The 24,159-nt window shown below is 45.4% G+C and overlaps 1 protein-coding gene across 1 annotated transcript; it reads left to right on the top strand.

Annotated features, from left to right (window-relative positions):
- The first annotated feature begins 7,999 nt into the window (after positions 1 to 7,999).
- On the top strand, positions 8,000 to 23,885 carry LOC132874417 (aflatoxin B1 aldehyde reductase member 4-like). Its single transcript, XM_060910584.1, has 7 exons — positions 8,000 to 8,312; positions 10,196 to 10,383; positions 11,499 to 11,603; positions 11,702 to 11,798; positions 14,083 to 14,182; positions 22,216 to 22,345; positions 23,300 to 23,885. The coding sequence occupies exons 1-7, from the start codon at positions 8,021 to 8,023 to the stop codon at positions 23,459 to 23,461; spliced, it is 1,074 nt and encodes a 357-aa protein (XP_060766567.1). The 5' UTR covers positions 8,000 to 8,020; the 3' UTR covers positions 23,462 to 23,885.
- Positions 23,886 to 24,159: the final 274 nt, after the last annotated feature.

Below are 24,159 nucleotides of genomic sequence, written 5' to 3'. Positions count from 1 at the left end.
ATAATATGCTCTCCACCTCCAACAGAAACAAACTGACAAAAATCACACACACAGCATCCAAAATCATTCACCACCCCACACGCAACCTTACTGAGCTCAACCTCAAAGCTGTCACACGCCTCGCAGTGTCAATAATTGAAGATCACAATCATCCTCTTTACCCACTTTTCACACTGCTCCCATCTGGCCGCAGGTATAGGACTTTAAGATGGAGACGGGCACGTTTTAGTAAGAGTTTTGTACCGTCTGCCATCTATGCACTGAACTGCCTCCCCCAGTAACCCTGTACGGACTTTCCTGGACTGGGTAAATAGTGACGGACTGTCTGATGCAGATATGTTGTAGGCCTACTGTCTGAATGGTTTCCTGTCCTAGTGAGCATATTTGATTTGATATTTGATTTGATATCTGTTCAATGTCTTGATGCCTGTCGCTTGTTTTTGTCTGAATGTTTTCTGTCTGTGTGTATACATTTTATACCTGTTTAATGTTGGTTATGTCTTTATTGTACTTATATGTTGTAGCTGTTCCAAGTCTGACAGTTGGTGAAGACAAATTTCCCTTGAGGGGACAATAAAGATCGATCGATCGATCGATCGATCGATCGATCGATCGATCTATCTATCTATCTATCTATCTATCTATCTATCTATCTATCTATCTATTCCCCACAACTGAATGAATAAAGCAAGATGTGTACAAAAGTGAACACTTTAATGGAAGGTGCAACAAGCTGTTCAACACAGCAATATGGCCAAACTGTCAGAATGGTATGTTAAACAGAAACAAAAAAGAGACAAGTGATTTGAGAATATACACTCAAACAAAACAGCAGTAAAGGAGGAGAGGGGCGACAGCCCGAGGAAAGCCCCCACAGGAGCGCACAGCATTTGCAACATAGGCTACCCAACTCAGTACAAGAACAAAGCACAGGAACAAAGCTAAGGCGACTGTCAATCCACCCACCCTAAACAAAATGCATTAGCCTACGTATATTTACAAGAAGAGTGAATCTTTTCCAGTTTTAATGTGATCCTGTATATCGGCGTTACCACCATGGGCTACGGAGAAGGAACACTTACAGTGTGTGCAGTAGGCTTCGTGTACATTGTTCTGCACCTCTCAGAGGAAGGGGTAGATGCCCTGTAAACCTTTGGAAAAGGTACATTTTCTTTCCGGCATAATTGCTGCGGCATTACTGCTGCTAGCTGCTAGACAAAGAACATTCACGCCAGTTAATTAGGGCCCGAGCCCTATGGGCGAAGGCCCTATTGTTCTTGTAAGAGTTCACTATTATTATTCTTCTTCCGTCTTCTTCTTCTTCTTCTTCTTCTTCTTCTTCTTCTTCCGTCTTCTTCTTCTTCTTTATTTTTCTCCGCTGTTGGGCCATTTTCGGGGCGCTTGCCATGGGCGAAAACGCACGAAATTTGGCACCAGTTCCGAGAATTGCCACCGCTACTCAGAACCAGAAGCCCAAACTTGGCCGGGGCTCCGGGCCTCTATAGCGCCCCCTAACTCGTTGTGATTTTGGCCTCCCGCATTAAGGTGCCTGGGTGCCATGTAGTTTGTAGTAGTGGCATGCCATTTGGTACGCATATGTATCTCACTAAGCCGGACAAAAATGTAATGCCAATGCATTAGCCACGCCCAACAGGAAGTGAGGTAATTTCACTTTTGTGCGAAATGCATGGCCACGAAAACGGCGCAACTCCTCCTACACCGTTCATAGGAATGTCACCAAAATTGATACACATCATCTACAGACATGGCTGACAAAAGTTACTAAATACGTTTCACGTAGGATAAGCCGTTCAGAAGTTATACGTCAATCAATTTTCGCTGCAAAATTTTACATGCTTAAAAATTCATAACAAATCTTCTGATTGCTCAAAACTGCTCATACTTCACACGCAAATCCCTCATTGGGCTTCTGACACGTTACCCAATTTCTGTGATATTTCGCCACTGGGGGCGCTATTTTTGGGCAAAAATTCCAATCTTTCCTCAAATTTGGTCAAACCTCACGGCCACCCTCTTACTACCTCCCATGTCATGTCTACCACATTTTGGAAATTTTCGTCCATGGGGGGCGCTGTTTTTGGCCGATGCAATTGCTCCAAAACTGGTTTTTGGTAAATAATTCCATAATGCTTTTCCTTCACACCACTACCTTGTGATAGTACGTTGCTGTTGTAGACACTTATTTTTCCAACTCATAATCGCTCATGTACAGCATAGCGCCACCTACTGACATGGGAAAAACCAAAAAATTTATTCTTCAAAAATCTATATCTCATCTTCTATTTACTCAATTGTCATCAAACTTTATACGCAAACTCTTCATAGCTCACCTGACATCTACACCAAATTTTGTGCACTTTCGCCCCTGGGGGTGCTGGTTATGGCTAAAATGATATTGCAGCTTCTGATCTGTCAAACTTGCCAAGCAAACTCTTTACAAGACCCTTATTGGCGCGCTTGCCATGGTCGACAACGCACGAAACTTGGCTCCTTTTTCTTAGACTGCCACCGCTACTGAGAACCAGAAGCCCAGATCCAGGCGGGCCTCAGGGCCTCTATAGCGCCCCCTAACTCGTTGTGATTTTGGCCTCCCGCATTAAGGTGCCTGGTTGCCGTGTAGTTTGTAGTAGTGGCATGCCATTTGGTACGCATATGTATCTCTCTAAGCCGGACAAAAATGTAATGCCAATGCATTAGCCACGCCCAACAGGAAGTGAGGTAATTTCACTTTTGTGCGAAATGCATGGCCACGAACACGGCGCAACTCCTCCTTGACCGTTCATAGGAATGTCACCAAAATTGATACACTTGATCTACAGACATGGCTGACAAAAGTTTCTAAATACGTTTCACGTAGGATAAACCGTTCAGAAGTTATACGTCAATCAATTTTCACTGCAAAATTTTACATGCTTAAAAATTCATTACAAATCTTCTAATTGCTCAAAACTGCTCATACTTCACACGCAAATCACTCATTGGGCTTCTGACATGTTTCCCAATTTCTGTGATATTTCGCCACTGGGGGCGCTATTTTTGGGCAAAAATTCCAATCTTTCCTCAAATTTGGTCAAACTTCACAGCCACCCTCTTACTACCTCCCATGTCATGTACACCTCATTTTGGGAATTTTCGTCCATGGGGGGCGCTGTTTTTGGCCAACGCAATTGCTCCAAAACAGGTTTTTGGTAAATAATGCCATAATGCTTCTCCTTCACACCACTACCTTGTGATAGTACGTTGCTGTTGTAGACACTTATTTTTCCAACTCATAATCGCTCATGTGCAGCATAGCGCCACCTACTGACATGGGAGAAACCAAAAAATTTATTCTTCAAAAATCAATATCTCATCTTCTATTTTCTCAATCTTGATCAAACTTGATACGCACACTCTTAACAGGTCACCTGACATATGTGCCAAATTTTGTGAACTTTTGCTACTGGGGGCGCTGTTTTCAGGCAACAATTTATATCTCGGCTTCTGATAGGTCAAACTTGATCAAACTTTACAAAACAACTCTTCATAGGTCCCTTGACATGTATACCAAATTTGGTGAACTTTCACCCCTGGGGGCGCTCATTGCGCTGTAGCAGTTGCAGGAGAGGTGTTTACAATCATGAGGCACCAGGAGTATGTTGTTTTGGTTGCCTTAAACACACATGACTTGTGGACCACTGGGGGCGCTCATTGCACTGTAGCAGTTGCAGGAGAGGTGTTTACAATCATGAGGCACCAGGAGTATGTTGTTTTGGTTGCCGTAAACACACATGACTTGTGGGGAATGGGTAGGCAGTCGGGAGCAAGTGTTGTAGCGTTACATACAGACTAATAGATGTCTAACAGAAGACAATCCTATGTAGCTATAGCTTGGTGACTGATGAGGTAAATACATTAATTTGGTTGGGAAGCCATGGCATAAAATGTTGTGTCCATGACAACATCTCAGCGCACCGTGTACTCTGTGTCCAATTCTGTGCTTTGTCACCATTGTGGGAGTAATGTCTCTTGCCAAAGAAGCTGTGGAAGGTATTTCGCGGGGACGCATGCCCCCGCCCCCCTTGGCCGCTGGCGCGAGGGCCCGTCGAGGCCGCTTGCGGCTTTAATGTTTATTTTATTGTTGCATGGCAACACGTTCTGTTGTCTGGAATAATGTGGCTAAATAAACACCCATGCCACAGGGCCAGTAACCAGGAAAGTTTGCGATTCCTGTCAATTCATCAAAATAGTAAATGCAGACATTTCTCCGCTAATGATTCCCACGCTGCTCAGTCGCAAACGTCACGAGTGGTGAAAACTGGGACATATCCGTGTCCCGACAGACTTTTTTTGGGACTCGGGACACACAACCCCAAATCGGGACTGTCCCGGTAAAACCGGGATGTCTGGTCACCCTATTCTACACGGACAAACAGATGAAAACATGGAGGAGTACAACTTTTAATATGTGGCTGGGTTAAAGATCTGGTGATCAGGACACTACAAGGTAATCGGATCTAAGTGCAGGAGGAGTGTCTATTAGCAGGCATGGTATTTATAAAAACAAAAACACAAATGAAAGCAAAGCAGAGTATTTAAACAGCATTATAAATCTAGTTAGAAACAAACATGATAATGATACTTCGCAAAGACTGTAAAAACAGCGTCTGTATCTGCGCGTGCTGATTGCGCTCAAATCAGTATCAGGTGTTTCCCATAACGACCAGGTTGCAAGAGCTCGCACAAGGCGTGACAGTCAAGTGTTGGCCTGCTGTGTGACCACAACTTTTAGCTCACGTGTATATTGCCATGCATCACCACCAAAATGCCTCATTTTCATCGATAACCGATCGCAAAGCATCACAAACTGTAGTGTGACCGTAGCTTAATGAGGCGGATGTGACATCAGATGCAATCCAGCAATTGTACCCTACTACGAGGAAAAATTAGCTACAACTTGGAAAAAATTTGTGGCCCACTAGATGGCACTTCGTGGCGCACTAACAGGCCGCTGTCTAGCGGTTCAGAAACAGTGAATAATGGATAAGTGAATGAATGAAAATTTGACCTTGGAGAGACAGCTGCAGAGTTGAGCATCTCTAAAAATCAGTGAAAGATTTATCATAATTCAACCAGTAATTGGATGTATTTATACATAGGTATGTGAGAGTAGAGTTATGCCACTGAATTAGGTGAATAGAAGATAGGACATACTGCTTTCCATGGATGTTTAGGGGGTGAGGAAGGATTTATCCCAGTTGGTTCAAGAACCAGAGAACTGGCCAAACTGAGTAAACACATGCAATATTTGAGGGTGAGACTTGCATGCATGCACACAACATGAACTTTTCTTCATGATCTGTTGTTTCTGGAGTCTCACAAGGTTCAGTTTTGGGACTGGTGCTATTTCTTTTGTTTATTAATGACATCTTTAATTCAATCAAATTTACGCCTATTTGTGGATGACTGTGTTCTTTATTGGGAGGCTGTTAATCAGCAAGATTGTCAAGTCCTCCAGCAAGACCTTCATCGTCTGTTTCTATGGTCCAATACCTGGCAACTGACCTTCAATGTAACTAAGTGCTATCACCTTGGGATAACGTGTAAGAGAACTCCCTGTTGATTTCAACTATTCACTGAATGGTCAACTTATCGCAAGAGTTTCTTCAACCACCTATTTGGGAATAACTATTACTGATAATCTATGCTGGAATGAACGTTGTGACAACATTTGTAAAAAGGAGACTCTTGGTCTACTCAGGCATATTCTATCTGGTTGTACTCAGGAGGTTAAGAATACAGCTTATCTTACACTTGTACAGTACGTCCTAAACTCGAGTATGCTAGTAGTGTATGGAATCCCGACACACAGTGCAACATCGATAAGATTGTAATGGTTCAATGCCAAGCGGCTAGATTTGTTTACAGTGAATATTCTTGTTTCAGTCATGATCAAAGCACTGGGCTGGGACACTTTGGAACATCGTAGATCTATCAACTAAGTGTGTATGTTCTACAAGATCTATCAAGGAGATCTTGGCATTTGTCTTCCACCTGAAGTGTCTTGTAACACAAGAGCATCCAGATGACCTTACTGTCAGCCTTTTCACCAATGTAGAACATCGAACAATATATTTAAATATTCATTTTACTCAAGAACGATAAAGACTTGGAATAATTTACCTATATCCACAATTCCTGAGGCTCTTGATAAATTTAAAGCCATTGCCACAAGTATTTATATGTAGATATTTCATATTATATTTCATTTTATATTATTGAATTCTAGTCTAATTTAATTCAAATGGCACTTGATTATATATAGATAATTTTTTGAACACATACTGTAGTTATGCTGACTTAGCAGTATACTTACTGAAGATTAAAAATTAAAGATGTCTCGTGTGCCTTGGAAATTAATAATTAGTGATACTAAGGGGTCTACTCTAAAAAGAAAGACCGTGAAAGATGGGTATGACTACGTAAACACCATGAAATAACATTTCCGGATGTGTTTTGAATTAAAATCAGTTAAATTTTATAGAAACAAAAAAAAGTAACTTGTTTTTATCTTCAGTCTAAAAATAAATCTCAGTTCCACAGTCTGCTTCTCTAAACCGCACCGCCACCTGCTTCAGTTATTGATGCATTTGAAAGAAAAGTTTGCATGTCAATGTTACCAGGTAATAAACAAAATTAGTCTAATTATGCAGGTGATCATAGAAAATCGTGCTTGCTGATTGGTCGAGAGATTCGGACTATTTCTCAATAATCACCTCGAGCGACTCGGCAAAATGGCGGCCGATCGCTTCATCACTGTAAGTGAGAAAGAATTACAAGTTATGAAAGAAAATGCTGTTCCTAAAAGCACGAAAGATGCTACGAAGTTTGGTCTAAAACTATTCAAAGGGAAGGTGGGATTGTGATTTATTTTATCGATTTCAAAACAAAAGTATTTTATGTGACTCGGCGTAGATCAGTGACCAGTCTGCGCTGCAAACTTATTACATTTACATCCCACTTTTAAAGATTGAAAAATTGTTTTATGATCACCTGTGGATTTATACTAAAACAATTATCCACCTCAGGTTCTGTAAATATCGATGACTTATCCATACAGGACACTTTTTTGATGGAATAAAAACGTGTTCTATTCCCTTCTAGCGTTTGATAGCATGCAGTATTTTAGCATATCACTTCTCCTAGGTGTATTACGTCACTCTACCCAATGGAGAACGAGTCTTGAATATGGTTTACCATATTGCATGGTTGTCAAGATGACATGACGTTACACGTCGGAAACATAAGACTTCCACACTAGTGAGTGACTGGCAATTTGTAAACAAACATGGCTGCCAGGTTTGCGTCGTTAAATACGGAAGAGTTTGAAAGAGAAAGACGTGTTGAACACCTGAAAGGAACGTGTACGAATAATAATAATAGGGCGGCACGGTGGTGTAGTGGTTAGCGCTGTTGCCTCACAGCAAGAAGGTCCGGGTTCGAGCTCCGTGGCCGGCGAGGGCCTTTCTGTGCGGAGTTTGCATGTTCTCCCCGTGTCCGCGTGGGTTTCCTCTGGGTGCTCCGGTTTCCCCCACAGTCCAAAGACATGCAGGTTAGGTTAACTGGTGACTCTAAATTGAGCGTAGGTGTGAATGTGAGTGTGAATGGTTGTCTGTGTCTATGTGTCAGCCCTGTGATGACCTGGTGACTTGTCCAAGGTGTACCCCGCCTTTCGCCCGTAGTCAGCTGGGATAGGCTCCAGCTCGCCTGCGACCCTGTAGAACAGGATAAAGCGGCTACAGATAATGAGATGAGATTTCAAAACAAAGTATTTTATGTGACTCGGCGTTGACAAGTGACATCTTTATAGTCAAAGATTTAAACATCCAAAATATGCACGTTTTCTGTTCTAACCATTTGCGTTGAGATTCTGAGTTGGAACTTTTGCGACGGTCCCTTTACGCCGACTTTACGCCCTTTGCCCCTTGTTTACGGCACGACTGTGACGCGCTTTGCTGATATGCTGCTGAAGGCAGTAAAAGGGACTCGGTTCGACACTCAGAAGCTCGCCGTCACACTCAAACTTTATTGTTCAGAGCAGTTTGTCAGCATGTCATTGGGTCAAAGCCCACGCAGAATCCCAGCCACGGTTCTGGGCTCCATGGCGTTCGGGGGGCGCGCGGACGCGGACACGAGCGCGAAGATGGTGAGGGTGTTTTTGGAGCGCGGGCACAGCGAGCTGGACAGCGCGTTCATGTACACAGACGGGGAGGCGGAGACTCTGATCGGGGCGATGCAGCTTCCTCCGGCGGGTAGGGGGCAGCAGAGCAGCGCTTTCAGCACAGGAAGCAAATAAATAAATAACGCTTCAGTGAAGCCTAAAATAAAATAATCATTATAAAAACCTATCCACTGCTTTTAAAGTTTATCATTATAATTTGTAAATGTTTTGCAATATTAAAAGTAGCATTAAAACATAGTTTAGTAAAAAGCTCTTTCAGCATGGTGTTGAAATGGCCTCGATATTACTGACATGACTCTAAAGCACACATTCATACAGGAACACACACTGTCGGATAGGGGAGACTGGGGTCGGTTGTAAGCATGTCACATGAGGTTAATATCCGAGGACATACACAAGTGAGTTAAAGGAGTAAAACATGGCAGAGATTCAGGTGTAACATCTAAACATTTAGTGTTTATCCTTTTAGATGCAGATGATCAATCGGTAGTCTTTTGCATTTACTTTCCTACAACACATCCTTCAAAAAAAAAGAAGGCACAACTTTGTTCATCACACACTTGTGAAATTCCTCTCTGCATTTAACCCATCTGAAGCAGTGAACACACAGAGCAGTGGGCAGCCATGCTAACAGCACCCGCGGAGCAGTTGGGAGTTCTGTGCCTGCCTCAATGGCACCTCAGCCCGAGGCTGTCCCATATTAACCTAACCGCATGTCTTTGGACTGTGGGGGAAACCGAAGAAAACCCACACGGACACGGGGAGAACATGCAAACTCCACACAGAAAGGCCCTCGCCGGCCACGGGGCTCGAACCCAGAACCTTCTTGCTGTGAGGCGACAGCTCTAACTACTACACCACCGTGCCACCAATGTTGGTCGTATATCAATTACACGAATAACAACTGGCCTGAGTTTCCCGAAAGCATCGCAGCACAAAGATCGTCGTTAAATGGAAGAGCCAGCAGCACAACGAATGCTCTCGCTCGCTCACTCTCTCCTTGTTAAGATGCTCTTGGGAAACCCACCACTGATATCTTATTTGCGTGATTTGACATATCACAAGTCTTTAAGGTTTATCTTTGAACCACAAAGTTTTCCATGAAAGAAGCCGTTTTTCACGAGTGTAGAATCTCGTTTGTGTTTTGCTAAATATCTTGTTGTGGGACATGGTGGAGGAACATGAAGTCCTCCTCCTGCATTCACCCACACATGGGGGTCGTCCCAAACTTAACCTTTTTTTTTTTTTTTGCTTGACCGAATGAATTGTGATGTTATACACCACTCCCAGCACAGGTGACTGTGTAAACGGTTTAGTTCCCCATCTTGTAATTACTGTCTCCTTTTTCACTGTTCCAGAAGTCTTATGAGCTCAGGTTGTTCTTTATAATCAGGACCTCTGGATGAACAGTTAACTTTGACTGTAATTAATTTATCTCTCCGGAAAGACTTGCTGTTTTCTTGCACACAGCACTGAGTGGTGCTTCACTCGGCCAGACAGGGTTGGGGTTTTTTTGTTGTTGTTTTTTTAAATCTGGCTTCCTCACATCCTTATATTTTACAGAAGTGATGATATAATTTGTTGAACACAGTTGGCCTGTGTGCAGTGAAAATGTCACGTGATCGCAGTAGAATTGCATCACTTTTCATCAGCACTTTGTCCTGGTCAGAGTCACGGGGGATCTGGTGTATATCCCAGGAACACTTCACCACCCTGCGGCTCTGTTGGGCACTTATACACCATCATTATTATCAAACTCATAAAAGTGTACTGAATAATCATTGCTGCTCTAGTTAAGTGATCTCCACCATCATTTAAAAATAAAATTACTGACCGATTAGATGTCCGTCATGGGTTTCTGGACTGAGTTTTTGAGAATCGTGGTCATTGTGTGATTAATGTAATTAAAATCTGTCCGATTGAAACAGGCTGAATTTTCATGCTTTGTTTTAGTTCGAATTTCCACCAAAGCGAACCCCTGGGATGGTAAGACGCTGAAGCCGGAGAGCGTGCGCTCTCAACTGGAGACGTCGCTCAAGAGGCTGCGCGCTCAAAGCATCGACATTTTCTACTTACATGCTCCAGACCATGAGAATCCTATCCTGGACACGCTGAGAACCTGCAATGAGCTGTACAAAGAGGTAGAGCAGTGCAGCATGACTGCGAACTTCTACATCCAGGCTCCAGGAAAACGTTCTGCTCTAATATGCCGAGCAAATGTCACCACCAAGTAATAAATTACCCACAGGACCTACTAAAAAAGCTGTAGGAGCTGCCAGTTTACATTTATTAACATGGGGGTGTATTGGACACCGTGGTAATAATAATAAATTATTATTTTGCTAACTTGCTAGTTTTTAAACAACAGTCCCATCTGGAGGTCTGAACTGGCATGATGTAGCTGAGTTTGAGGAACTCTTATGCCGCTTTTCCACTACAAACGCGTCTGAGTCGGGCTGAGCCGTGCCGTGCTGAGTCGGGCTGAGTCGAGCTGAGCGGGGCTGTTGGAGTTGCATTTCGACTACAAGCGCGCTGAACCGTGCTGGCTGGAAGTGGGTGGACACATTGGGTGGAGTTAGCGAAAGTGGGTGGACGTCACGTGATGTCGTTAAGCAGCGCAAACAGTGACATCAGTGAGCTTTTAAGCGGTAGTCTCACGACCCGAATAGTAAACAATAAACATGGAGGACATGGAGTCGTTAGTGTTGCTGGTCTTGGTGCTGTGGCTTGTTGTCACCGACAACGCCAACAGATACTGGCAAGAGCGTATAGATGAGGCGAGGCGCATAAGGCATTATAATTCTCGTAATTCTTCTCCTTCCGGGTTTGCGGTGTTTACAGATCCCAGCGTGCTCGCGGGGCGTGTGTGGGCATGTGAGGACACTCCTCCTCACCAATCAGTGCACAGGGGAGTGTCTGCTCACACCCCCAGCCTCACTCGGCACGGTTTGGCTCGCTTCAGCCCCACTCCAAAACGGTGCGAGTTTTAGGGGCTAAGCAGGGCTGACGCGAGCTGAGTCGTGCTGGTTTTTGGTAGTCGAAACGCGAGCCGTGTCGGGCTGAAGTGAGCTGAAGCGAGCTGAAGTGAGCTGAAAAAGGGTAGTGGAAAAGGGCCATTAGAGCCAGAATTACCCCCCCCCCCCCCCCCCCCCCCATGGCGTTAATGGTAGGATCCATTTAATAAAACCTTTTTGGTGTAGGCCACACCCACCACCTACAGCGCACTGATCAAACTTTTGACCTTCTCTATTGCTAGGGAAAGTTTAAAGAGTTCGGCTTATCCAACTACGCCTCGTGGGAAGTAGCTGAAATCCACTCCATCTGCAAACACAACAGCTGGGTCCTTCCCACCGTCTACCAGGTGAATCGAAGTGCTTGCATTGTTCTCTGATTTATTACTCACGCGTGTTCCTTTTCATGGAGCTTAAAGCGAGTTTTGATTGTGCGTCTTCATTAAAGGGCATGTACAACGCTATCACGCGACAAGTGGAGACGGAACTGCTGCCATGTCTGCGACACTTCGGTATGCGTTTCTATGCATACAATCCCCTGGCAGGTACGTTGGCATAACGATGTGTTTTTGGATCATCTTTTACCCTGCGTTTGTTTACACTAGCAAGTGACAAGTCATGTGTGTGCCCCCCCGATATAAAAAGTAATCCCACGTGATGCTACCACCACCATGCTTCACTGTTCTCACTGTGACGAGCAGCGTTGTTTCTAGACACTACTAGCATAATTGTACAATCGACTGTAAACGTTATACCAGAGTGCAAATTACCCCACCATAATTGGGGGGTACCATCATGGTCCACTATCCTATCAATCGCCCCCCCCCGGTCCTGTCCCGTCTCATCTATGAAAGTCGGTGTCAGTAACTCAACACAATAACTCTGAACAATAATTTTTAATGTCATTAAGAAGCATGACAAACCATACAGTATGACCACAGAAGAAAAACAGCAGTACAACCTGATAACCTTCTTTGTCAGAACAAACTGGGTATCAACACTACAAATGAGTCACATACAGTATATAGACACATGCAGAACAGTCCTGCTGAATGTCTTGCTCTCTTTCATCCTGCTGTGCCTCTCCTGTCTGCTGGGAACCCATTTTCTTTATTCACATGAACAGTGTATAAAGCCGAACTGCACCTACACTTGTACTGTAATTGTCTGTAGATCTTAGTGCTAATATTTACTACTTTTTTAGCACCAAAAAAATGCCTGATGTCTGGCCCTTTTCTTTTCCTCATGTTTGGCCTACTGTCTCTGTAAATAAACTCAAACAGGGTACTCAGATGAAACTATGACTATCTTAAAAATAATACAAAAGGAATGTAAGTAAAAACAATAGAAAACATCCATGTACTAGGCTATTTTGCCTAGGCTAGCCTACTACCTGGCTCTTTTTATGTTGCCCCCAGTCCCCAGAGGTTCTGATTGTAATTTTACATAGGCTTAGCGAGGCCTACATCAGAACTTCTTGTGCCTAATCACACACACAGGATGGGCCTATGTGCCAAATGAATTTCAGAAGGGCACAATTTATTCATGATAAAATGAGAATGGAAACATATGGAGTTCTTCTCCTTTGAAATGAGAATCGTTTCTATACCACACTGTAATAAGCTTGATTTAAATAGAGACTTAGCTTATCTTGCTAACTAACGTTGGTAACTAACGTTAATGTCCGTCCACTGTAGCGTACTGGCCTCAGTGGGTAAGTAATTCAATGTATAAAGATGTGACATGAGCTGAAAGAACAAATCACTTTAATAAATGAAAGTTGTAAAATAACACATTTTCAACAGGCTAAAAGTTGGTTAGCAACTAACATTACCAATGCACGTCTTCTGCTGCAAACCACAGACTGTATAAATTGCTGCAAACCCATGGACTGTATCTGATGAATCAGCTGAATACGGTGTGGACTAGAAGCTGTTGCTTCTAGCGCAGGACTTATCAAAGTGTGGGGCGCGTCTCCCCTAGGGGGCGCCAGAGTTCTTCAGGGGGGGCGCAACGTGAGGAAAAATAAACCAGAATAAGTTACTATTGCGGACATTTAGCGAACTTCAGCTAGCCTTTACCAGAGACAAAATGGATCGATTTTTAGTACCTAAAGCTACAGTGAGTGAGGAGTCAGAGTCTGGGCCAAGCAAAAAAAGAAGTATGACCACGATTATTTAAAGTTTGGATTTTCATGGACTAGATCTGAAGATGCTCCACTGCCACAGTGTGTTGTCTGCCAAGAGGTGCTAGCTAACGATGCTATGAGACGTTTAAAATGTGTAAAACAAGATGTTTAAAAAAAGCACAGATGTTTAAAATGTGTAAAAAAAAAGATGTTTTCAAAAAGCACAGATGTTTAAAATGTGTAAAAGAAAATGGAGCATTAAGTATAGCAACAACAAAAATTGTAAGGGGGGGCGCTGTTGTTTATTTGCTCTCTGCGGGGGGGGCTGACTCTCCCACACTTTAAAAAAACCCTGCTCTAGCGCGTTCTAGCGCTGCGGTGACTAAAAATGGTACGGTCCACAATAGGGGTGTCTGTCTGAAATCAATTTACATTAAAATGTTCCTACAATAAGAATGCCGAATGGGAGTTGGTTTGAATTATATATTCCTTTTCACAATATCAAAAAAATATCGGACCCCCCCAAAACTTATATTTTTGTCTCTTTGGGGGGTACTGGGTCTTCATTGGGGGGTATAGTACCCCCCAGTACCCCCCGTAATTCGAACTATGCGTTATACATGTGAAAATGTATTTCCTGTTGGAGTAAAATCTTTTGAAATGAGACACCGTGACTTAAATACCCTGGAATCTTTAATCAGGAGGCCTGCTTACCGGAAAATACCAGTACGAGGATAAAGATGGTGCTGAGCCTTCAGGACGCTTCTTTGGAAATACATGGGCTGCTGTTTACAGAGACAGGTAAACCATCAGACCTGTTCCTATTTCTTATTTCTGACATTTTGTGGAATTTATTCCTTCTAGAAGTCCTTAACTCTGAGTTGTACTGAGTATCTTAAATCTCATCTCATTATCTGTAGCCGCTTTATCCTGTTCTACAGGGTCGCAGGCGAGCTGGAGCCTATCCCAGCTGACTACGGGCGAAAGGCGGGGTACACCCTGGACAAGTCGCCAGGTCATCACAGGGCTGACACATAGACACAGACAACCATTCACACTCACATTCACACCTACGCTCAATTTAGAGTCACCAGTTAACCTAACCTGCATGTCTTTGGACTGTGGGGGAAACCGGAGCACCCGGAGGAAACCCACGCGGACAACATGCAAACTCCGCACAGAAAGGCCCTTGCCAGCCACGGGGCTCGAACCCGGACCTTCTTGCTGTGAGGCAACAGCGCTAACCACTACACCACCGTGCCGCCCCAGTATCTGAAATGCAGTGTTTAATACTGTAGTTTGGACTCAGGGTTCAAGGGATGCTTGAACCAGGATAAAGGCAAAAAAATCAAATCATCTGCTTTATGTTCACATCTATAGATTAACGGTAATCAGAGATTCCCTGAACTTACAAAATTAATTTTTTAAACAGTTAACTCGTTGTGCATGGTGGTGTTTTGGTCAGGGGCTTTTTTTTGTTTTGTTTTTTGGCACCACATGAATAAATTCATATAAAAACTCAGACTTTATGACCTGTCTTTAAAGCGGAGATTGGTGGACGATGTGGTACCAGAACCGGGTAACTGTCTGATAAATTAGCGAGTGAAGACGATGCCACTGGTGAACAGTAACGCAGTTATTAGTTTAATGTATTTGTTGCTGTAGTAAAGCGGTACATTTGTGTATAATCTTGGGAATGGTTTATTTATTTGGGGTGTAAACCTCAGACTTCTACAGAGTACAGTGCAGTTTCAATATCAACTCATAACGCAGCAATTTAATACAACCCCGATTCCAAAAAAGTTGGGACAAAGTACAAATTGTAAATAAAAACGGAATGCAATAATTTACAAATCTCAAAAACTGATATTGTATTCACAATAGAACATAGACAACATATCAAATGTCGAAAGTGAGACATTTTGAAATTTCATGGCAAATATTGGCTCATTTGAAATTTCATGACAACAACACATCTCAAAAAAGTTGGGACAGGGGCAATAAGAGGCTGGAAAAGTTAAAGGTACAAAAAAGGAACAGCTGGAGGACCAAATTGCAACTCATTAGGTCAATTGGCAATAGGTCATTAACATGACTGGGTATAAAAAGAGCATCTTGGAGTGGCAGCGGCTCTCAGAAGTAAAGATGGGAAGAGGATCACCAATCCCTCTAATTCTGCGCCGACAAATAGTGGAGCAATATCTGAAAGGAGTTCGACAGTGTAAAATTGCAAAGAGTTTGAACATATCATCATCTACAGTGCATAAGATCATCAAAAGATTCAGAGAATCTGGAAGAATCTCTGTGCGTAAGGGTCAAGGCCGGAAAACCATACTGGGTGCCCGTGATCTTCGGGCCCTTAGACGGCACTGCATCACATACAGGCATGCTTCTGTACTGGAAATCACAAAATGGGCTCAGGAATATTTCTAGAGAAAATTATCTGTGAACACAATTCACCGTGCCATCCGCCGTTGCCAGCTAAAACTTTATAGTTCAAATAAGAAGCGGTATCTAAACACGATCCAGAAGCGCAGACGTCTTCTCTGGGCCAAGGCTCATTTAAAATGGACTGTGGCAAAGTGGAAAACTGTTCTGTGGTCAGACGAATCAAAATTTGAAGTTCTTTATGGAAATCAGGGACGCCGTGACATTCGGACTAAAGAGGAGAAGGACGACCCAAGTTGTTATCAGCGCTCAGTTCAGAAGCCTGCATCTCTGATGGTATGGGGTTGCATTAGTGCGTGTGGCATGGGCAGCTTACACATCTGGAAAGACACCATCAATGCTGAAAGGTATATCCAGGTTCTAGAGCAACATATGCTCCCATCCAGATGACGTCTCTTTCAGGGAAGACCTTGCATTTTCCAACATGACAATGCCAAACCACATACTGCATCAATTACAGCATCATGGCTGCGTAGAAGAAGGGTCCGGGTACTGAACTGGCCAGCCTGCAGTCCAGATCTTTCACTCATAGAAAACATTTGGCGCATCATAAAACGAAAGATACGACAAAAAAGACCTAAGACAGTTGAGCAACTAGAATCCTACATTGGACAAGAATGGGTTAACATTCCTATCCCTAAACTTGAGCAACTTGTTTCCTCAGTCCCCAGACGTTTACAGACTGTTGTAAAGAGAAAAGGGGATGTCTCACAGTGGGAAACATGGCCTTGTCCCAACTTTTTTGAGATGTGGTGTTGTCATGAAATTTAAAATCCCCTAATTTTTCTCTTTAAATTATACATTTTCTCAGTTTAAACATTTGATATGTCATTGTAGTGGCTCAGTGTTGGTGGGTGGAGCACAGAGGATGGCAGGACAGAGATCGGGTTCAACAATAGCGTTTATTGTTATACTTTTCAGTTTAACAATCTTTACTCAGATCAACACACACACACGACTGGCGTCTTGTTCAGGTATGAGCTATCCTCTGCTCTCTGCTCTCCCTCTTTTTAAATAGGGTGCGGTCACTGGGAAGACACACACAAACACAGGTTAATTGACGTCAGGTGTAGTGATTCTGCCACTTACCTTCCCTGACTCCGCCCTCCTGTCACAGACCGGCGCTTGACCACGCCCCCGCTGCCACATGCCCCCACCGCCCGACTCAGGCCGGGCGGCTGTCCGGCCTGCAGCTGACCCCCCCCCGACAGGAGAGGAAGTCTGCCACGACCATCTGCGCCCCCGGCCTGTGGACCACCTTGAAATTAAAGGGTTGGAGTGCCAGATACCAACAGGTGATCCGCGCATTGGCATCCTTCATGCGGTGGAGCCACTGGAGGGGCGCGTGGTTCGAACAGAGGGTGAAAGGGCGCCCCAGCAGGTAGTACCGGAGGGCGAGGACCGCCCACTTGATGGCCAGGCACTCTTTCTCTATGGTACTGTCGCGCCCTTCACGCACCGACAGCTTCCTGCTGATATACAGGACGGGGCGGTCCTCCCCCTCCACCTCCTGGGACAAAACCGCCCCCAGCCCTCTGTCCAATGCATCGGTCTGCAACATAAAAGGGAGAGAAAAGTCAGGGGAGTGTAAAAGTGGCCCCCCACACAGTGCAGCCTTTACCTCAGAAAAAGCCCGCTGGCATTGCTCCGTCCACTGGACCGGATCTGGTGCCCCTTTTTAGTGAGATCAGTCAGCGGGCTGGTGACGTCTGAATAATTAGGTATAAACCTACGATAATAGCTAGCCAGCCCCAGGAACTGTCTCACCCCCTTTTTGGTCTTGGGCCTCGGGCAGGCCGCAATTGCTGCAGTCTTGTTAATTTGGGGACGCACCTGCCCGTTGCCCAAGTGGAAGCCCAGATACCGTACTTCCACCCGCCCAATCGCACACTTCTTCGGGTTGGCTGTGAGACTCGCTCGCCTCAGTGACCTAAGGACGGCCCTTAGATGTTCGAGGTGCCTCGGCCAGTCATTACTATAGACGATGATGTAGTCAAGATAAGCGGCCGCATAGGTGGCGTGGGGGCGGAAGACCCTGTCCATCAATCGCTGAAACGTAGCGGGTGCCCCAAACAGCCCAAATGGAAGTGTGACGAATTGGTGTAAACCAAACGGCGTGGAAAAGGCTGTTTTTTCTCGGGATAGTGGAGTCAAGGGGATCTGCCAATATCCCTTCGTCAAATCCAGTGTCGAATAAAAGTGAGCAGTGCCGAGTCGATCGAGCAACTCATCAATACGAGGCATTGGGTATGCGTCGAATTTAGACACCGCGTTGACTTTTCTATAGTCCACACAGAACCGGACCGACCCGTTGGCCTTGGGTACCAAGACCACCGGGCTGTTCCAGTCACTGTGGGACTCCTCGACGATGCCCATTTCGAGCATGGTCTCAAGTTCTTCCCGAACCACCTTTTTTTTTGTGTTCGGGTAGCCTGTAAGGGCGGCTACGCAGTACCACCCCTGGGGGCGTCTCTATGTGGTGCTCTATGAGGTTAGTGCGACTGGGCAGGGGCGAGAACACGTCCGAAAACTCGGTCTGCAACTGGGCGACCTCCGTGAGTTGGGTCGGGGAGAGGTGGTCTCCACAGGGGACCGGAGAGGTACATGATGCCAATGCCCCTTTTTGAACCTCCGGCCCCAGCTCCGCCTTCTCCGGAACCACCGACACCAACGCCACGGGGACCTCCTCATTCCAGAGTTTAAGCAGATTGAGGTGGTAAATCTGTAGTGCCCCACCCCTGTCTGTTTGCCTCACCTCGTAGTCGACGTCCCCGACTCGCCGTGTGACCTCAAAGGGTCCTTGCCACTTGGCGATCAATTTGGAGCTTGATGTGGGCAGCAGTACAAGTACCTTATCTCCCGGTGTGAACTCCCTAAGGCGCGTACCCTTGTTGTACAGGCAGGCTTGCCGTTCTTGGGCCTGCCGCAAATTCTCCTGGGTTAGGTGGGTGAGCATGTGGAGTTTTGCACGCAGGTCCATAACGTATTGAATTTCGTTTTTGCTTTGTGGAGGTCCCTCCTCCCAATTTTCCCGCAGCACGTCTAGAATGTCGCGCGGCTTACGCCCATATTTATAATTCGAATGGGGAGAACCCCATGGAGGCTTGGGGGACCTCTCGCACTGAAAACAACAAGGGCTTGAGCCACTTATCCCAATTACGTGCGTCCTCACGAATTTTTTAATGATATTCTTGAGGGTGCGATTGAATCGTTCCACTAAACCGTCCGTTTGTGGGTGATACACGCTGGTGCGGATCGGCTTAATCCCCAATAACCCATACAGTTCGCGCAGTGTCCGTGACATAAATGTGGGGCCTTGATCAGTCAGAATCTCTTTCGGGATTCCAACTCGGGAGATAACGCGGAAGAGCGCCTCTGCAATACTGCGTGCTGAGATACTGCGCAGAGGCACTGCTTCCGGGTATCGCGTTGCATAGTCCACCAGAACTAATTTAAAACGGTACCCTCGTGCTGACCGATCTAATGGCCCGACGAGATCCATCCCAATGCTTTCGAACGGGGTCTCGATTAATGGGAGAGGGCGCAAAGGTGCTTTTAGAATGGCCGCTGGATTTACTAACTGGCATTTGCGGCACGCCATACACCACCTATGAACATTGCCACGAATCCCTGGCCAATAGAATCGGGCCATTATTTGGGCTAGTGTCTTATCCTGCCCTAAGTGTCCAGCCATGGGATTAAAGTGAGCTGCCTGGAATACCAATTCCCGGCGGCTCTTTGGAATTAAAAGTTGCATGACTCGCTCTTTAGTTTGAGTGTCCTGCGTCACACTGTATAACCTATCCTTCATAATCGCGAAGTAGGGGAAGGATGGGGTGGCGTTCGGCTGGAGCGTTTGACCATCGATTACTCTCACTTGGTCAAACGCATGTCGCAGAGTCTCGTCTCGCGACTGCTGTAATGGGAAATCTGCGAGGGATTCCCCAATAGAGAGAGGAGAGGCCGGCGGCTCCTCACTCTGACGCGGAGATGACGTAGACGGCTCTGTGACAGCTGCTCCCACCAAAGGGACACCGGGACCTCCCCCTGTTAAATGGCAGGACCCACTCTTTACTAAGCGTGTCATTAAATCCCGAAATCCTGGCCAATCAGTCCCCAAAATTAAAAAGTGGGTAAGGCGAGGATTAACTGCCGCCTTCACTATAAATTTTTTCCCTCGGAAAAAAATGTGGACTGACACCAAAGGGTAGCTGTGAACGTCCCCGTGCACACACAACACCTTCACCCCCTGTGCTCCCCCCAATGCCTCGTTTTGCACCAGGCTTTGGTGAATTGAGGTCTGATTACAACCAGAATCCACCAACGCCTGATATGTATCCCCTTGAATACTCACCGGTATGCAATACTCTCCGGCCCGATCGAGGGCGGCTCCTGGCGCGTCGGGGATCCGAACCACCGCGCCCACCTCCATCGCCGTGCACTGCTGTTGGAGGTGGCCCGGTTCCCCGCAGTGCCAGCAAACCGGCCCGGGCTTCCTCTCTGCACCAGTGTTCTGGGGCTCACTCACCTGAGGGGGGGGAGAGACAGACACCAGAAGGGAGGAACGGGAGGGCACCACGGGTGCGGTGGGCTGGCTGGGGTGGTGCCGGCCCCCGCAGTGGGGGAATGGGGCGAGGACGGGACACAGAAGGAGGGAGAGAGAAGAGGAGAGGCGGTCTGCTGTCCTGCTGCCGTAACAGCCGCCAAATGTTCCTCCGCCAGCTCGATGGCCTGATCCAGCGACGCCGGGCGGTGGCACTGGACCCACTCCGCGGTTCCTGTCAGCAAGCCCGCGATGAACTGCTCCAGCACCACCTGATCGATGATCTCCTCGGTGTCGTGGTTGTTGGCCCTCAGCCACCGCCAGCAGGCGTCCCAGAGTTGCTGGACAAACACGAACAGCCAGCCGACTTCCTCCAAGCGCAAAGCGCGGAAGCGCTGGCGCTGCTGTTCGGGGGTGCGCCCCACACGCTGGAGGATGGCCCGGCGAAGGTCCGCGTAGGCCGGTCGGCGGGGAGCTGTAGCGCGGCCAGTTGTGCCTCTCCCGTTAGCAGGGGGAGGAGGCGCACCGCGCGCTGATCCATTGGCCACCCCGAGGTCTCCGCGACTTGCTCAAAGAGCGTGATGAAAGCCTCGGGGTCATCCTGCGGGCCCATCTTTGTCAGGATGAGGGGGGATGGGCCCGCGATGGAAGCGTCGGTTGTCCCCGCCAACGCGAAGAGGTGCCGGAACGCCTGTCGGTCCCCTTGCTGGGCCAACACCAGGGCCTCGAAGCGCTGCTCCTGCTCCTTACAGAGCATGACTAGCGCCTGATGCTGGCTTTGCTGGGCCGTGGCGAGGGTGTGGACCAGGTCGGCGAACGGGGAAGACTCCATGGGGCGGTTCGGCGTTGGTGCTCCAATTCTCCCGGGTTTCTGCACCACTGTAGTGGCTCAGTGTTGGTGGGTGGAGCACAGAGGACGGCAGGACAGAGATCGGGTTCAACAATAGCGTTTATTGCTATACTTTTCAGTTTAACAATTTTTATTCAGATCGACACACATACAACTGGCGTCTTGTTCGAGGATGAGCTCTCCTCTGCTCTCTGATCTCCCTCTTTAAATAGGGCGCGGTCACTGGGAAGACACACACAAACACAGGTTAATTGACATCAGGTGTAGTGATTCTGCCACTTACCTTCCCTGACTCCGCCCTCCTGTCACAGACCGGTGCTTGACCACGCCCCCGCTGTCACAGTCATCTATGTTCTATTCTGAATAAAATATGGAATTTTGAAACTTCCACATCATTGCATTCCGTTTTTATTTACAATTTGTACTTTGTCCCAACTTTTTTGGAATCGTGGTTGTATTATAATCTATTGTATGATTTGATTTAGTCGCCTCCAAATCGATGTGTCCCCAACTTTGTTCGGGGTCTGGAGTCGGCCTGCTGTTAATTCGAGAATGATGAGAACGTAGAGAAGGAATGGTTAAGTATCAGAGTTCGGGGCAAATCACCTTGCTAGCCTTTTAAATTACTTATCTGTTTTTAAATATGAGATGATTATTATTTTAAAATACACTGGTCTTTTTTTTATTCATTTCGAATCAATTCTAATTGATCACAGTAGATTTTATATTTAATAATTGTCCAATTGTTACACCCCTCATATTTAGCTTGTGACACAATATTGTTAATTAAGCTGTTAGTTTTGTGGGCGAACTCCATTTAACTGTCATTCTCGTTTGTTTTTGTGGTTTTACAAGACCACTTTACCTTTTTGCTGTAATTGATCAATAAATCCAGTTCAGTTTGGTTTTTATTTCTGCACTAAACCATAAACAGATTAGGTGTTTGATTAGTTTTTTGTTTTTCCCCCCATTCTGTTAATCTGAATCTTTTAGGTATTGGAAAAGGAGCCATTTCGACGCTATAGAAGGAGTCCTGAAGGGCCTCGACACGGCGTATGGTGCTGAGAAGCCGAGCTTAACTTCAGCCGCTATACGCTGGATGTATCATCACTCTCAGCTCAAGGTACGAGCTCCTGAACCGAGTGTAGAACATTCCATGGATAATGATCTCGGAGTCTCTACGTGTGTGCATGGAGTGAGAAGATTTGCATTTGAGCTGATGGTTTTTGAACGTGGAGGATGACAAGGGACCTTTAATAATTTATCTACCAAAAAAAAAATTCCAGGTTAAAAATTTAATATGGGTGAATTCTGTAACTATCCAAAATATAAGACCGAAGCAAAGTTTTTTTTTTTTAATTAACATACACGACGACCACTTGCGTAGCTGCATAGAGATTGCAGTTTCTGTTTTTATGATGTCCTAAGGGGATACAAACTTTTGCACTCAGTTTTAGCGTAGCCCCATAGGCATAGCGTGGATACAAAGAAACTCATCGAGTTGTGTTCTGATGGTTTCGGTCCTGTGCATGCCTCCACCATACCATCCATCCAGGACGAACCCAGGACCTTCTTGCTTTGAGGCAACAGTGCTAACCAATGCTAACCATGCCAGTGTGTTAGTAATTACCAGTCCTAGACGCCGTCTAGTGGCCAGCGTTATAGCCGGCAAAGAAATAAAACAAGAGGCTGGCTATGATCTAAGAAAATTCTATAACCCAGAAACAGATGGGAGCTCCGCTTTTAGCCAGTGCCTAAATTTATATATTATCTGTATGCAGTTGAACCTGTAGGACTGAGCCTGGATCAGCACTCTGTGATCCTAACACTGGCACTACGGAAGAATGGCATCAATTATTCTACATGAAGTCTTTAACTGCAGAATTCATTGTTTTAGCAAATAACTTGTGTACATTTTGAAACGCATCCTGTTCTAACATGATTTGCTAAAATTGTAAAGTCTGCAGCAACTTGCATTGTGTGTAAATAACGTATCTGGGAGAAAATGGGCCAAATCACCTCAACTGCATGAGCCGAGTTGTTATATTTTCTATAATTATGCCGGTGTGTGTCTCAGGGTGAACGTGGAGATGCCGTGATCATCGGGATGTCCACCATGGAGCAGCTCCTGGTGAATTTAGCAGCAACTGAAGAAGGTCCTCTAAAGCAGGAAGTGGTGGACGCTTTTAACCGTGGCTGGGATTTAGTGACTCACGAATGTCCTAACTACTTCCGCTAGAGATGTGACGGACCTGAGGGGAAACTGCAGACACCTCGAGTTACACCTGTAAACGAGGACCATCTACTATAACCTTATTAATCCCTGAGCTATATTCTATAAAAAGGAGTTATAATCTACAGGGACTTGACCAGAAATGCCTTTGATTCTATTCATGTTTAATAATTCAAGCTGAATTTGGAATTTTTTGTAATTTAGCACTTATTTTTGATGTCACTGGTAAACAATTTGTTTTTTTTTTATTTTTTAAATATAAAGATTAAACATGTAATCCCATCTCAGCACACCTAAAGTAAGTAAACTGTCATCTTGTCATGTAGTATATTATTTGGGACGTTGAAAGGCTCGAACAACTGTATGGATCAGTCGTATAAAACATTTGGGTCAGGAATTACATAACACGCTGAATAAAAATTTGCACAAATATGTATCCTGATTTTGCAAGCTAAAACACGTCCATGTGAAAAGTCTATTGTCCATCATTTCTTTTCATGAACTGTCCTCATCATCAAGTCAAGTCAACTTTATTGTCAAATATGCTATACATGCTCGACATACAGCACAGATGAAATTTCAGTCCTCTCTGACCCACGGTGCAAACAGGCAATGCAATAAATAAAAATAGAATAATTGAAAAAAACAAACAACAGTATAAACAGTAGATAGGAACTAGACATAGACTAAACACTCAGACAAAC

Source organism: Neoarius graeffei, chromosome 26 (genome assembly GCF_027579695.1).
Source record: "Neoarius graeffei isolate fNeoGra1 chromosome 26, fNeoGra1.pri, whole genome shotgun sequence".
NCBI classification, from domain to species: Eukaryota; Metazoa; Chordata; class Actinopteri; order Siluriformes; family Ariidae; genus Neoarius; species Neoarius graeffei.
Note: the sequence above shows the minus strand (reverse complement) of the source record. Positions and strands in the feature narration are given on the sequence as shown.